The 16,155-nt window shown below is 46.6% G+C and overlaps 1 protein-coding gene across 1 annotated transcript in view; it reads right to left on the reverse strand.

Moving 5' to 3' along the window:
- C12H16orf96 (chromosome 12 C16orf96 homolog) overlaps positions 1-16,155 on the reverse strand; it is a 53,693-nt gene that overhangs the window by 34,957 nt on the left and 2,581 nt on the right. Inside the window, exon 2 of the mRNA XM_039478341.2 lies at positions 15,201-16,024. Coding sequence (XP_039334275.2) covers positions 15,201-15,620 — 420 coding nt within the window. The 5' untranslated portion in view covers positions 15,621-16,024. The remainder of the gene's footprint in view (positions 1-15,200; positions 16,025-16,155) is intronic.

The raw sequence follows: 16,155 nt of genomic DNA on the forward strand, positions 1-16,155 counted from the left end.
AATGGCTCGATCTCGGCTCACTGCAACCTCCGCCTCCTGGGTTCAGGCAATTCTCCTGCCTCAGCCTCCTGAGTAGCTGGGATTACAGGCACGTGCCACCATGCCCAGCTAATTTTTCGTATTTTTAGTAGAGACGGAGTTTCACCATGTTGATCAGGATGGTCTCAATCTCTCGACCTCGTGATCCACCCGCCTCGGCCTCCCAAAGTGCTGGGATTACAGGCTTTAGCCACCGCGCCCCGCCCTTGTTTGTTTTTCTTTTGGTAGAAACAGGTTTCACCCTGTTGCTCAGGGTGAAACTCCTGAGTTCAAGTGATCTGCCCTGGCGTACCAAAGTGCTGGGATATGAGCCACTGTTCCCAGAGGGCAAAAGAGGAAGCAGCCTGCCTACAGAACTGATTGCTTGCAGGGAGGGAGAAATCCTCACACATCTGGTGTCAGAAGTGTGTTGAGAGCCAGGCGCGATAGCTCATGCCTGTAATCCCAGGACTTTGAGAGGCTGAGGTGAGCAGACCACTTGAAGCCAGGAGTTCAAGACCAGTCTGGTCAAGACAGTGAAATCTCGTTTCTAATAAAAATACAAATAATCCATCTGGAAGATACAATAATCATAAACATACATATTTAACAACAGAGCCCTTTATAAAATACATTAAGGAAAAACTGACAGAACTGAAAGTGCATCTGAAAAGCGTGTTGGTTGCTTGCTGCTTTGCAGGGTCCAGTTACCATGAGCAAGGTCTGGTACCAAAAAGAAAGTGAATTTATTCCAAAGCTAGCTTGAGGAGGGGGCACAAAGTGCCCTGGCTTTAAATGTGCCACTTCAGTTCTAGAACAAAAAGTGGGCACTTTTAGGAGGTAAGGTACAGAGCCAGCAAGGGCAAGGGTTCCCCTGTGAGCTTCATGTCTTATCTGCTGGGCAGCTGAGTTGGCACTTTCCTGGGAAGAAGTTGTAAAAGTGGCCAAGTGGGCACACTTTTAACTTGCCCTCCTGGTGAGTGTGAGTTCCCAGGTAACCCCTGGAGGGTGGAAGTTCCCAGGTGAAAGTCCCATAAGGGGACGTGCTTTGGTCTCTAAATCTGTCTCCTTTCTCTCCAGGAGTTACAGGAACTTGCCCTGTAAGGAGTGCCTGGTGAAGGAGGGGTCAAAGGCTATCTTTGCCTTTTTTTTTTTTTTTTTTTTGAGACACAGTCTTGCTCTGTCGCCCAGGCAACCTCCACCTCCTGGGTTCAAGTGATTCTCTCACCTCAAACTCCTGAGTAGCTGGGACTACAGGGGCATACCACCACCCTCCGATAATGGAGTTACACCATGTCGGCCAGGCTCGTCTTGAACTCTTGACCTCAAGTGATCCGCCCACCTCGGCCTCCCAGAATGCTGAGATTACAAGCATGAGCCACCTCACCTGGCCTCTCTTTGCCTTTCTTTCTTTTTTTTTTTTTTTTTTTTGAGATGGAGTCTTACTCTGTTGCCCAGGCTGGAGTGTTACTCACTGTAACATCTGCCTCCTGAGTTCAGGTGATTCTTCTGCCTCAGCCTCTCCAGCAGCTAGGACTACAGGAGTGTGCCACCACGCCTGGCTAATTTTTATATTTTTAGTAGAGACAGGGTTTCACCATATTGGCCAGGCTAGTCTCAAACTCCTGACCTTGTGATCACCCCACCTAGGTCTTCCAAAGTACTGGGATTACAGGTGTGAACCACTGCACCCAGCCCTCTCTTTGCATTTCTGAAGTGCTAAGCAGGAAGTAGGGAACAGTAGGGAAGGAGAAAGGAAGAGAAAATAATTAAAAAAATAAACTATCTCTTAGAACAACAGGGGTACTCAGTTACAAAAGAATAGATAATTTGCAAGAATAGATAAGACTTCAATATCTTATTTTCTTTTATTTATTTATTTTTATTTTTAGAGGAGGAGTCTTGCTGTGTCACCCAGGCTGGAGTACAGTAGTGCAATCTCAGCTCACTGCAACCTCTGCCTCCCAGATTTAAGCGATTCTCCTGCCTCAGCCTTCCAAGTAGCTGGAATTACAGACCCCCACCACCATGCCCAGCTAATATTTGTATTTTTTAGTAGAGACAGGGTTTCACCATATTGATCAGGCTGGTCTCAAACTCCTGACCTCAGGTGGTCCACCCTTCTTGGCCTCCCAAAGCGTTGGGATTATGGATGTTAGCCACTGTGCCAGCCTCAATATCCTATTTTCAATAATGAATAGAATAACTAAGATATGATCCAGCATGGTGGTTCACACCTGTAATACCAGCACTTTGGGAGGCTGAGGCTGGTGGATCTAAAGGTCAGGAGTTCAAGGCCAGCTGGCCAACATGATGAAACCCTATCTCTACTAAAAATACAAAATTATCCAGGCATGGTGGCGTTCGTCTGTAATCCCAGCTACTTGGGAGGCAGAGGTGGGAGGATCACTTGAACCCGGGGGGCAGAGGTTGCAGCAAGCCAAGATCATGCCACTGCTCTCCAGCCTGGGTGGCACAGTAAGACTCCATCCCAAAAAAACAAAGCCTAAGATAAAAAGAACAGTATCCTGGGTGCAGTGGCTCACATCTGCAATCCCAGCACTTTGGGAAGCTGAGGCAGGTGAATCACTTGAGCCCAGGAGTTCGAAACCAGCCTGGGCAACACAGCAGTCTCCCATCTCTACAAAAAAATACCAAAATTAGCCAGGCATGGTGGTGCATGCCTGTAGTTCTTGGGAGGATGAGATGGGAGGATCACCTGAGCTCATGAGGTTGAGGCTGAAGTGAGCTGTGATTGTACTACTGCCCTGGAGCTTGGGTGAAGGAGTGAGACCCTGTCTCAAAAAATAAAAAAGGAAAAAAAGAAAAAAGAAAAAAATTACAGCAAGGGGCTGGGTGCATTGGCTCACACCGGTAATCCCAGCACTTTGGGAGGCTGAGGTGGAAGGACGGTTTGAGCCCAGGGGTTCCAGACCAGCCTGGGCAACAACGGGAGATCCTGTCCCTATAAAATAAATAAAATTATCAAAACAAGAGACCAGCAAGAAAAGAGAAGATTTGAACAATATTATAAACCAACTAGACATAATAGATATCTATAGAATACAACAATGGTAGAATACATATTCTTCTCAAGCACACATTGCACGTAGAATACTCTCCAGGGTAGACTGTATGGTAAGGCCACAAAACAAGCCTTAACAAATTTCAAAAGGACTGAAATTATGCAAAATACATATTCTGACCACAATGGAATTACATTAGAAAGCAACAGAGAGGCCAGGTATGGTGGCTCATGCCTATAATCCCAGCACTTTGGGAGCTTGAGGCGGGAGTGTCATTTGAGCTCAGGAGTCCCAGACCAGTCTGAACAACATAGTGAGATCCTGTATCTACTAAAAAATACAAAAATTAGCTGAGCTTGGTAGCATGTGCCTGTAGTCCCAGCTACTTGGGAGGCTGAGGCAGGAGAATGGCTTGAACCTGGAAGGCAGAGGTTGCAGTGAGCTGAGGTCACGCCCTGCACTCCACCCTGGTGACAGAGCGAGAATCTATCTAAAAAAAAAAAAAAAAAAAGGCCAGGCACGGTGGCTCAAGCCTGTAATCCCAGCACTTTGGGAGGCCGAGGCGGGTGGATCACGAGGTCAAGAGATCGAGACCATCCTGGCCAACATGGTGAAACCCCATCTCTACTAAAAATACAAAAAAAATTAGCTGGGCATGGTGGCATGCGCCTGTAGTCCCACTAAAAATACAAAAAAAATTAGCTGGGCATGGTGGCATGCGCCTGTAGTCCCAGCTACCTGGGAGGCTGAGACAGAAGAATTGCCTGAACCAGGGAGGTGGAGGTTGCAGTGAGCCGAGATCGTGCCACTGTACTCCAGCCTGGCACCTGGCGACAGAACGAGACTCTGTCTCAAAAGAAAAAAAAGTGACAGAAGAAACTATTGAAAATTCACAAAGATGTAGAAAATTTAAAAACATTGTACTAAATAACAAGCAGGTCAAAGAAGAAATAACAATAGAAATTAGAAACCAGTTTGAAATTAGTTAAAATCAAAGTACAACACACCAAAACTTATGAGATGCAGCTGAAGTGGTGATTAGAGAGAAATTTATTGTTTTAAGTGACTATATTAACAAAGAAAGATTTTGAATCAATAACTTAACCTTCCACCTTAAGATACTGGAACAAGAAAAGCAAACTGAACCTAAAACTAATAGAAATAAGAAAATAGGTTGGGCCTGGTGGCTCACACCTATAATCCCCAAACTTTGGGAGGCTGAGGTAGGCGGATCACGCGGTCAAGATATTGAGACCATCCTGATCAACATGGTGAAACCCTGTCTTTACTAAAAGTACAAAAATTAACTGGGCGTGGTGGTGAGTGCCAGTAGTCCTAGCTAGTCGTGAGGCTGAGGCAGGAGAATCACTTGAATCCAGGAGGCGGAGGTTGCAGTGAGCTGAGATCATGCCACTGTACTTTAGCCTGGTGACAGAGCGAGACTCTGTCTCAAAATAATAATAATAATAATAATAATAAAGATATAGGGGCCGGGTGCGGTGGCTCACACCTGTAATCCCAGCACTTTGGGAGGCCGAGGCGGGTGGATCACGAAGTCAAGAGATCGAGACCATCCTGGTCACCATGGTGAAACCCTGTCTCTACTAAAAATACAAAAAATTAGCTGGGCATGGTGGTGCGTGCCTGTAATCCCAGCTACTCAGGAGGCTGAGGCAGGAGAATTGCCTGAACCCAGGAGGCGGAGGTTGCAGTGAGCTGAGATCACGCCATTGCATTCCAGCCTGGGTAACAAGAGCGAAACTCCGTCTCAAAAAGAAATAAGACAATAGCAGAGTATGGTGAAATTAATGAAATAGAGAATAAAAAAATAGAGAAAAATCAATGAAATTAAACACTCGTTAATTAAAAAGATGAACAAAATTGACAAACTTTTAGCTAGATTGGCCAAGAATAAGACTCAAATTATTAGAATCATAAATGAAAGAGGGGACATTCTTTGACTACAAAAATAAAAAAGATTACAAAGAAATGCTATGAATAATTGCATGCTGACAAATTAGATAACTTAGGTGAAATGGACAAATTTCTAGAAAGACACAAACTATTAAAACTGACTCAAGAAGAAACAGACAATCTGAATAAACCTGTAAGAAGAGATTACAGTCATAAAGAAAAGTACCTTTTGTGCTTCAAAAGACACCAGCAAGAAAATGAAAATACAACCCACAAAATAGGAGAAAACCTCATTTTGCAAATCACATATCTGACCCAATATATCCAGATTACATAAAGAACTCTTACAACTTGGTGATTCAAATAGCCCAACTAAAAGTAGGCAAAGATCTGAATAGACATGTCTCCAAAGATGATGTGCAAATGGCCAATAAGCACATAAAAAAAAAGATACCCAACATCATTTGTCATCAGGGAAGTGAAACTCAAAACTACAATGAGATATCACTTCAAACTCTGTAGGATGGTTAAAATCAAAAGTCAGATAATAAGTGCTGTTAATCACAAGGAGAAATTGTAATTCTCATACACCGCTGGTGGGAATGTAAACTGTACAGCCATCTTAGAAGTCAGCGTGGCAGTTCCTCACAAGATTAAACAGAGATACCGGATGATTCACTGATTCTAATCCTAGGTATATTCCCAAAAGAAATGAAAACATAGGTCCATATAAAAACGTCTTCATGTGGGCCAGGTATGGTAGCTCATTTCTGTAATCCTACTGCTTTGGGAGGACAAGGCAGAAGACTGCTTTAGGCCAGGAGTTCAAGACCAGTGTGGGCAACACAGTAAGACCATATCACTACAAAAAAAAAAAGACCTTAAAAATTAGCCAGGCATGGTGCCAAGCACCTGTAGTCCCAGAAACTTGGGAGGTGGTGGTGGGAGGATTGTTTGAGACCAGGAGTTTGAGGCTGCAGTGAGCTATGATGGCATCGCTGAACTGCAGTCAGGGCAACAGAGCAAGACCTTGTCCCCCAAAACAAAACAAAAGCTTGCACATGATGTTTATAGCAGCATATTCATAACAGCCTAAAGGCGGAAACAAGGCTGGGTGTAGTGGCTCATGCCTGTAATCCCAACACCTCGGGAGGCCGAAACGGGTGGATCACCTAAGGTCAGGAGTTCGAGGCCAGCCTGGCCAACATGGTGAAACCCTGTCTCTACTAAAAATAAAAAAATTAGAAACCCAGAATTGTAATCCCAGCTACTTGGGAGGCTGAGGCATTAGAATCACTTGAACCCAGGAGGCAGAGGTTGCAGTGAGCCAAGACTTTGTCACTGCACTCCAGCCTGTGCGAAAAGAGTGAGGCTCCATGCATCTCACAGGGAGATTGCAGTGGCACGATCTCAGCTTCCTGCAGCCTCCTTTCTCACTCTAGACCCACCTGCTGCCTCACATGTAGGGGACATGCTCTGGACTCCCCTCTTAGGTGCTGGGAGAAGGTCTTGATGTGTGTGTGATGGAGTATATGTTGTTTGCTGAGAGGTGATGGCAAGGAATACTGAATCATCTCCAGGTAGAAAATTGCTAGAATAGTAAGCAATATGTACTGGTTATGCACTAGTTAAACCAGTTCCCAAAACACAGGATACATGACCTTGTCCCCATTGCTGACTCACAGAGAGTGCTTTCTAGTTTATTTCTATTTTAGTAGTGAACAGGCACTATCTGCCTGTTTAGTCTACTCTATGAAGAAACACTGAGCACCTGCTTATTAAAAATAGGCACTTGTTCACAAAGAATATATACGTGGGTCAGAGTCTGCTCTGGGATTTCAGCTGGGAAATGCTGGCAGACCCCTGACATCCCACTCTGATCCCACTTTTGCACTTTGTGTCTGTTTATTTTCTTTTTCTTTTTTTTTTTTTTTTTAGAGACGGGATCTCACTGTGTTGCCCAGGCTGGAGTGCACTGGCTATTCACAGGCGTGATTCCTGATCAGCAAGGGAGTTTTGAGCTGCTCCATTTCAGACCTGGGCTGGTTTACCCCTCCTTAGGCAACCCGGTGGTCCCCCGCTCCTGGGAGGTCACTATATTGATGCTGAACTTAGTGCGGACACCCAATCGGCATAGGGTACTATAGCCTAGAACTCCTGGGCTCAAGCGATCCTCCCACCTCAGCCTCCTGAGTAGCTGGGACTACAGGCACGAGCCATTGCACCGGCCTGTGTCTGTTTCTTAATTCCTTCAATGCCGGCTGGGTTGGAGTCTCCATGACCGAGCTGGTCTTGGCACTAGAGAAGAAGGGGCAGCAGACAGAGAGCCATGGGGAAAGCAGTCGAGGTCTTTTTTCTGCCCAGGGTGATGTTGCCACATTCAGGGCTTGAATGGTGCTGAGTCCAAGGGAAGGGGGGCCCCAAACAGCTGCCCTTCCCAGAAGCTGACCATGGCATAGTACTTGAAGCAGGGCTTGTCTAAACCTGCCCTGTCTGTCTGTCTGTCTGTCTCTCTCTCTCTCTCTCTCACTCTCTCTGAAGAGGGCTTCAAGGATGCTGGGTTTGAGCTAGGGACCAGTACTTACAAAGGCTTTAAGAGGTCTGAAAAAGGGGCTAAAGCAAACACCACCTTAGACAAGCAGCTAGACTGGTCCACATGGTCACATCCAGGACTGTGGAAAATAGGAAAGCTAACATTTCCCTCCATGGAAACGAGGAATGCAAGAGCACTTCATGACACTCTGTGAAGGTGATACCAATGTCATCTGAGTGTTTGTTAATATTACTGCAATCGCTGCAACCTTGGTACTCTAACAGCCCAAAGTGTCTTCCATACCTTTAAGTAATGTTATGAAATATTTACAGTCCAATTGTTATTTGTATTTTATTTATTTGAGAAAGAGTTTTGCTCTGTTGCTCAGGCTGGAGTGCAGTGGCACAATCTCGGCTCACTGCAACCTCCACCTCCAAGGTTCAAGTGATTCTCCTGCCTCAGCCTCCTGAGTAGCTGAGATTGCAGGGAAGCACCACCATGCTCAGCTAATTTTTGTGTTTTTAGTAGAGACAGGGTTTTTCCATGTTGGCCAGGCTGGTCTGGAACTTCTAAGCTCAGATGATCTGCCTTCCTCAGCCTCCCAAAAGGCTGGGATTATAGGTGTGAACCACTGCACCTCGCCCAGCATTAAAATCCAATTTAAATGTGAAATCATTTTCACCTGAGCAATATACGGCAAGTACTTTCCAGTTGCTGCGGGAGTAAATTGGGGAGGGAGTCAAGAAATAAAGAAGCTGGGCACGGTGGCTCAAGCCTGTAATCCCAGCACTTTGGGAGGCCGAGGCGGGTGGATCACGAGGTCAAGAAATCGAGACCATTCTGGTCAACATGGTGAAACCCCGTCTCTACTAAAAATACAAAAAAATTAGCTGGGCATGGTGGCACGTGCCTGTAATCCCAGCTACTCAGGAAGCTGAGGCAGGAGAATTGCCTGAACCCAGGAGGCAGAGGTTGCGGTGAGCCGAGATCGCGCCATTGCACTCCAGCCTGGGTAACGAGCGAAACTCTGTCTCAAAAAAATAAAAATAAAAAAAGAAAGAAAGAAACTGACAACAGGTTGTTAGCATCCCCTTAGACCGGACTTCCTGGACCCTGTGCATACAGATGGCATCACCTAAGCTGCAGAACCTGCATGCAGGTATCCAAGTCTGATAATGGCCAAGAACAAATTAGGAGGGCAGAAGTCCAGGAATGGGCTTCACATAGCCAGCCAAAAACACTTCAAGGCTAAAAACAAAGCAAAATCAGTTACCATTAATCTTTTGGAATCACACATTTTTGCCCAGGCTGGGAGTGCAGTGGCATAATCTCGGCTCACTGCAACCTCCACCTCCCAGGTTCAAGCAATTCTCATGTCTCAGCCTCCCGACTAGCGGCTGATTTTTGTATTTTTAGTAGAGACAGGGTTTTACCACGTTGGCCAGGCTGGTCTTGCACTCCTGAGCTCAGGTCATCCACCTGCCTCGGCCTCCCAAAGTGCTGGGATTACAGTACAGGTGTGAGCCACTGGGTAATAATAATAAAAAGAAAAATTAACAGATGGTGAGCACAGCGGCTCAAGCCTGTAATTCCAGCACTTTGGGCCAAAGTGGGAGGATTGCTTGAGCCTAGGGGTTCCAGACCAGCCTGGGCAAAATGGCAACAGCCTGTCTCTACCAAAAATACAAAGATTAGCCAGTGAGGTAGCACAGGCCTGTAGTCCTACCTCCTCAGGAGGCTGAGGTGGAAGGATGACCTCCTGGGTTGAGCCCGGGGAGGCGGAGGCTGCAGTGAGCTGAGATTGTGCCACTGCACCCCAGCCTGGGCAACAGAGTGAGACCCTGCCTTAAAAATAAAAAAAAAAAAACAGGGCTAGGCATGATGGCTCACGCCTGTAATCCAAGCACTTTGGAGGCCAAGGCAGGTGGATCACCTGAGGTTGGGAGTTCAAGACCAGCCTGACCAACATGGTGAAACCCTGACTTTATTTTTAAAAAATAAATTTATTAAAAAAAATAAAATAAATAAAAATACAACAACAACAAAAAAACAAAAGTTAACAGAGTGAATAAAGGTTTTGTAAATTCATAAAAGAACATGCTCACTTCTCAAAAAGCTTTTCTTTTTTTTTTCTTTTGACAGCCTTGCTCCATTGTCCAGGCTTACTGCAGCCTCAACCTCCCAGGCTCAAGCAGTCCTGCCTCAGCCTCCTGAGTACCTCAGACTACAGGCACATGACCATGCCCTGCCAATTTTGAAATTTTTTGGGTAGAAAGGGGGTCTCGCCATGTTGCCTAGGCTGGTCTTGAGCTCCTGGGCTCAAGAGATCCTCCCACCTCAGCCTCTCAAAGTGCTGGGATTACAGGCATTAGCCACCGCACCTGGCAATCCTTTCTCTTGAACATCTGTAGAAAGAACTGATTCCCCAGCGGCTTCATGAAAGTGACCAGTTACTGCTGACGAAGCTGCAGGATTAATGGCTTAGTTGTAATGCAGAGGTAATGCATCTAATTCCTTTGAAAAGACCAAAAAATTAAAGCTTTTCTACAATACAAAAATCCCCTAAGCCTTGGACCCACAATATTATGGAAGCAGGGTTAGACAAAACAATCTCAACAACCAACAGCTGACATCATCCCTTGTTTTCTCCTATGAGGCCAGCTGCAAGAAGTTATCATTACAAATGAGAAAAAGCCAGGCCTGAAGAAGGCAGATGGGGACTCTCAAAAGGAAAATTGTCCCTTGAACACCGTTTGCCAGGCAACCCCCAGCAGCCTTACTAGTTGGTGGTGCAGACAGTTAGTTATGCAGTTTGCACCATTCTAGTACCAGCTGCCATGGCAACCCCCTTCAATGGGTCATTGTGGGAACCTCAGGCAACTTTAATTAGGCTGGGACAAGGCAAGATTCTCTAATGATAGGGACATTCCTTAGCTGCACAAACCATTCTGGAGGTTGCACACCTAGGTCTGAACCTGTCCACAAGCCCTTTTTGTGAGCTGGGTGGGTTGTCCTGTCGAGCTGCTCGGGGTACCCGTGCCTTCTAGAAGCCTTCATCCATCAAGGCAGGCCAGGAGGCAAGCTGCCTCTGGGGTGCCAGCACCTCGGATCCTGGTATCCACCTGTCCTGCCCACAAGACCCCCATAACATGCCCTTAGCCACACCAGGCAGCCTTGCCTCTAGTAACAATTTTTATCTTAAAGTCTATCTTGTCTGAGAAGACCCCACTCTCCTCTGGTCACTGCTTGAAAGGAATACAAGGAATAGCTTTTTTTTTTTTTTTTTTTTTTTTTTTTTTTTTTTTTTGAGACAGAGTTTCACTCTTATTGCCCAGGCTGGAGTGCAATGGCACGATCTCAGCTTACTGCAAACTCTGCCTCCCGAGTTCAAGTGTTTCTCCTGCCTCAGCCTTCCCAGTAGGTGTGATTATAGGCACCCGACACCACACCTCGCTAATTTTTGTATTTTTAGTAGAGACATCACCATGTTGGCCAGGCTGGTCTTGAACTTCTGACCTCAAGTGATCTACCTGCCTTGGCCTCCCAAAATGTTGGGATTATAGGCGTGAGTCACGGCGCCCAGCTGGAATATCTTTTTATATCCTTTTACTTTTAACCTATTTGCATGTTTTTTTGTTTTTTGTTTTTGTTTTTGTTTTTTTTGTAGAGACAGGGTCTCTGTCACTCAGGCTAGAGTGCAGTGGAGCAATCAGAGCTCACTGCAATTGTCAACTCTTGGGCTCACACAATCCTCTTGCCTCAGCCTCTTGAAGAGCTGAGATTACTGGTGCCCACCACCATGCCTGGCCCTATTTGTGTCTTTGAATCTTGATTTTTTTTGCCTGCCCCCATGTCTTTGAATCTTAAGTGTCTCTTATAAGCATCATATAGTAGTTAGGTCATGTTTTATTGTTTGTCTTTGAGATGGGGTCTCACTCTGTTGCCCAGGTTGAACTGCAATAGTGTGATCTCAGCTCACTCAACCTCCACCTCCCAAGTTCAAGCAATTCTCCTGCCTCAGCCTCTTGAGTACCTGGGACTACAGGCACATGCCACCATGCTCAGCTAACTTTCTGTATTTTTAGTAGAGACATGGTTTCACTGTTACCTAGGATGATCTTGATCTTCTGACCTCATGATCTACCCCCCTTGGCTTTCCAAAGTGTTGGGATCACAGGCGTGAGCCATTGGGCCCAGTTTTTTTTTTTTTTTTTTTTTATCTATTCTGCCAATTTCTGCTTTTTTGTGGTAAAATACACATAATATTAAAGTATAAAAATATAAAAATAGTAGCCGGGCGCGGTGGCTCAAGCCTGTAATCCCAGCACTTTGGGAGGCCGAGGCGGGTGGATCACGAGGTCGAGAGATCGAGACCATCCTGGTCAACATGGTGAAACCCCGTCTCTACTAAAAATACAAAAAAATTAGCTGGGCATGGTGGCGCGTGCCTGTAATCCCAGCTACTCAGGAGGCTGAGGCAGGAGAATTGCCTGAACCCAGGAGGCAGAGGTTGCGGTGAGCCGAGAACGCGCCATTGCACTCCAGCCTGGGTAACAAGAGCGAAACTCCGTCTCAAAAAAATAAAAAATAAAAATAAAATAAAATAAAAATATTTTAGTACTAAAATATTAAAATATAAAAATATGAGATATAAAAATACAAAGAAAAATTAGCCAGGCGTGGTGCTAATCACTTGTAATTCCAGCTACTCAGGAGGCGGAGGCACGAGAATCACTTGAACCTGGGAGGCAGAGCTTACAGTGAGCAGAGATTGCACCACTGCACCCCAGCCCGGATGACAGAGTGAGACCCGATCTCAAAACAATAAAAATAAAGTGAACAATTTGATGGCATTTGGTATGTGCATCACTATCTATTTCCAAGAGATTTCATTCTTCTAAAAGGAAATCCCGTCCCTCTTAGCAGTTACTCTGTTCCCCTCTTCCAGAGCCCCCGGAAACCACTAAGCTACTGTTTCTATGAAATATACGGATTACGCCTTTAGACAAAATGTCCAGAATAAGCAAATCCATAAGACAGAAAGCAGATTAGTGGTTGCCAGGGGTTGCAGGGAGGAGGATTAACTGGGGGAAATAGGGTTTCCTTTCGGGGTGATGGAAATGGCTTAGAACTAGATAGAGGTGTCTACACAACAATGTCAATGTATCATGTGCCACCGAATTTCCATTAATTCAGTGTTTAATGTTCACTTTTAAATGGCTGATTTGGTCCAGGCACGGTGGCTCACACCTGTAATCCCAGCACTCTGGGATGCCGAGGTGAGCAGATCACCTGAGGTTCAGAGTTCCGAGACCAGCCTGACCAATATGGTGAAACCCTGTCTCTCTAAAAAAAAAAAAAAGAAAAGAAAAAAAAAAAAAACCATAAATGGCTAATTTTATGTTAGGTCAATTTCCCCTCTATTTATTTATTTATCCCTTTTTTGTTGTTGTACTTTGGGTTCTGGGGTACATGTGCACACCCTGCAGGATTGCTGCATAGGTATATACATGCCATGGTGGTTTGCTCCATCCCTCCCTATTTATTTATTTTTTATTTAGTTTTTTGAGACGGAGTCTTGCTCTGTCACCCAGGCTGGAGTGCAGTGGCGTCATCTCTGCTCACTGCAACATACACCTCCCGGGTTCAAGCCATTCTGCTGCCTCAGCCTCCTGAGTAGCTGGGTTGACAGGTGCCCACCACCACGCCCAGCTAATTTTTTTTATTTTTAGTAGAGATGGAGTTTCACTATGTTGGTCAGGCTGGTTTCAAATGCCTGACCTTGTGATCCACCTGCCTCAGCCTCCCAAAGTGCTGGGATTACAGGTGTGAGCCACTGCGCCCGGCCAAATTATTATTATTATTTTTAGACATAGGGTCTTCCTCTGTCCCCCAGGCTTGAGCCACTGTTTACAGGCGTGAGCCACTGCACCCAGCTTATTTTCCCTTTCTTACTCCTTCTTGGGCTGCCAGTAATTGAGCACTGTCCATGTGCTGGTGGGATTAGCAGGACTCAGCAGTCACAGGTAGGCCAGGGTCAGAGGCTCTGCCTCAGATCACAGCTCCCTTGCCCACTGGCTGCTGGGCCTTCAGCAAATCAGTGAGCTCCTCTAAGCATCAGTTTCCTCACATAGAAGACAGAAGAAATGCCTCTTTGCTGCTCCTCATGGGGCTGGTTCTTGTAGGTTCTCACTCACTTGTGTCTATCACCCCTGATAGGCTGGGCGTGCCTGTTCACCATGACAACTCTGGTACCTCTCCCATGGTAGCTCCTCCAGGCATTTTTTAGAAATTGAGGTGAAAAGGCCAGGTGCAGTGGCTCATGCCTTTAATCCCAGCACTTTGAGAGGCTGAGGTGGGTGAATCTCAAGGTCAGGAGATCGAGACCATCCTGGCTAACAGGGTAAAACCTCGTCTCTACTAAAAATACAAAAAAATTAGCCAGGCATGGTGGCACATGCCTGTAGTCCCAGCTACTCAGGAGACTTAGGTAGGAGACTTGAACGCTTGAACCCCGGAGGCAGAGGTTGTAGTGAGCTGAGATCGCGCCACTGCACTCCAGCCTGGGCAACAGAGGGAGACTCTATCTCAAAAGAAAAAAAAAAAGAAAAAGAAAGAAGGAAAGGAAGAAATTGGGATAAGGCTGAGCACGGTGGCTCACGCCTGTAATCCCAGCACTTTGGGAGGCCAAAAGAAGGAGGATCACTTGAGCCTAGGAGTTTGAGACCAGCCTAGGCAACATAGGGAGACCCCGTCTCTATAAAGAATACAAAAATTAGCCAGGTACGGCGGTGCACACCTGTGGTCCCAGCTACTTGGGAAGCTGAGGTGGGAGGACTGCTTGAGTCTGGGAGGTCAAAGTTACGGTGGCTGTGATTGAGTCACTGCACTCCAGCCTGGGTGACAGAGTGAGATCCTGTCTCAACAACAAAAAAAATTGCGGTGAAATTCACCTAATGTACAATTAGCCATTTTTAAGTGAACAATTCAGTGGCATTTAGTACCTCAGTGAGGTTGTACAACCATCTAGTTTGAAAACATTTTCATCACCCCAAAAGGAAACTCTGTCTCCACAAAGCAATTACTCCTCATTCTCTCCTCCTCCCAGCACCTGGCAACCACTGCTTTCTGTCTCCATGGATTTGCTTATTCTGGACATTTTGTATAAATAGAATCATATACTAGATGGCCTTGTGTATCTGACTCCTTTGCAATACTTGGCGGAGGCTGCAAGTTTGGCGTTTTGATTGTGCCTGACTCCAAAGCCTACTTCTTCCCACTCTGCGTAAGGGAATGGCCCATTGCAGGGGAATAAGGAACAAGACGCCTAGGAGAGGGCCGGGAGCAGTGGCTCATGCTTGTCATCCCAGTACTTTGGGAGGCTGAAGCGGGCAGATCACTTGAGGTCAGGAGTTCGAGATCAGCCTGGCCAACATGATGAAACCCCATCTCTACTAAAAATAAAAAATTGGCTGGCTGTGGTGGCATGCGCCTGTAACCCAGCAACTAGGGAGGCTGAGGCAGAAGAATCACTTGAACCCAGGAGGCAGAGGTCGCAGTGAGCCAAGATTGCACCACAGCACTCCAGCCTGGGTGGCAGATCGAGACTCCATCTCAAAAAAAAAAAAAAAAAAAAAAAAAAAAAGACACCCCCCGAGAGAGCAAGGGGTGTGGAGGGGAAAGGAAGTGTCTGGCGGCTGGGGACATACCTTGGCCAGGGCTTCATCGTGAGCCTCCACTGTCTTCCGGAGCTTGATCAGATGCCACAGGTCCTGGGCGGGCCTGCCAGTGCCCTGGCTGCCTTCCAGCAGCTGGGCAGTAGAGGGCAGGTCCTTCAGCAGGGCCAGCTGGTTCTCTAGTTTGTCGAGGCGGCTAACTACGTGGTCGAAGACATTGCTGAGCCTCTTCATGGGGTTGAGGATGGGCTGGGCGTCTCCTTCCCTGGGCACTATGACCACCTGCGAGGGCTGCAGGAAGTCCTCATCCCCCGAGAGGACCTTTTTGAGCTCAGCCATGTGGATGTGCTCCAAGATGCCCTGCAGCAGGAGGTGCAGGGCCTTGAAGTTCAGCACCCCGCACTGTGGGATGGCGATGTTGGCCAGCTCGGTGAACGTGACCGAGAAGCTCATCCTGCTGTCAGTGGGGCTGGGGTTCTCGGAGTCCTTGAGGACAAGGGGTAGCTTTCAGTGGTCCCAAGACTACACGGACTGGTCCTCAGAGGCTTGGGGAGGTGGCGGGTCACAGCAGTCACGGAGGACTCTTTGTTCTGGCTGGAGCTCAGATCAGAGTCTCTGGTTGCCAGGACATCAGAGAATGTGGTGAAGCGGGCACGCTTCCAAGTCTGGAGTGGGCAGGGTGTTCCCAGGTGAGCTTCACCCAGAGTAGGTGCTCAGTTAATAGTGTATGAATGTTTGAATAGCTGATGGCAGCCTCTTCATTCGTGCCCTCTGGTGATGTAAGACTGGTAAACTTTTGCTAGAAGCACATAGGGAAAGGATGGAGAGGCAGCTCCCTCCTCAGAATTCTCTCAACTCTAGGAAGAAGACAGGTTTCTTGGAGTTAGGAAGACCCAGGTTTCACAAAGGGATAAGAATCTGAAGTATTGGCCGGGTGGGTGCGGTGCTCATACCTACAATCCCAGGACTTTGGGAAGCAAAGGTGGGA

Source organism: Saimiri boliviensis, chromosome 12 (assembly GCF_048565385.1).
Source record: "Saimiri boliviensis isolate mSaiBol1 chromosome 12, mSaiBol1.pri, whole genome shotgun sequence".
NCBI classification, from domain to species: domain Eukaryota; kingdom Metazoa; phylum Chordata; class Mammalia; order Primates; family Cebidae; genus Saimiri; species Saimiri boliviensis.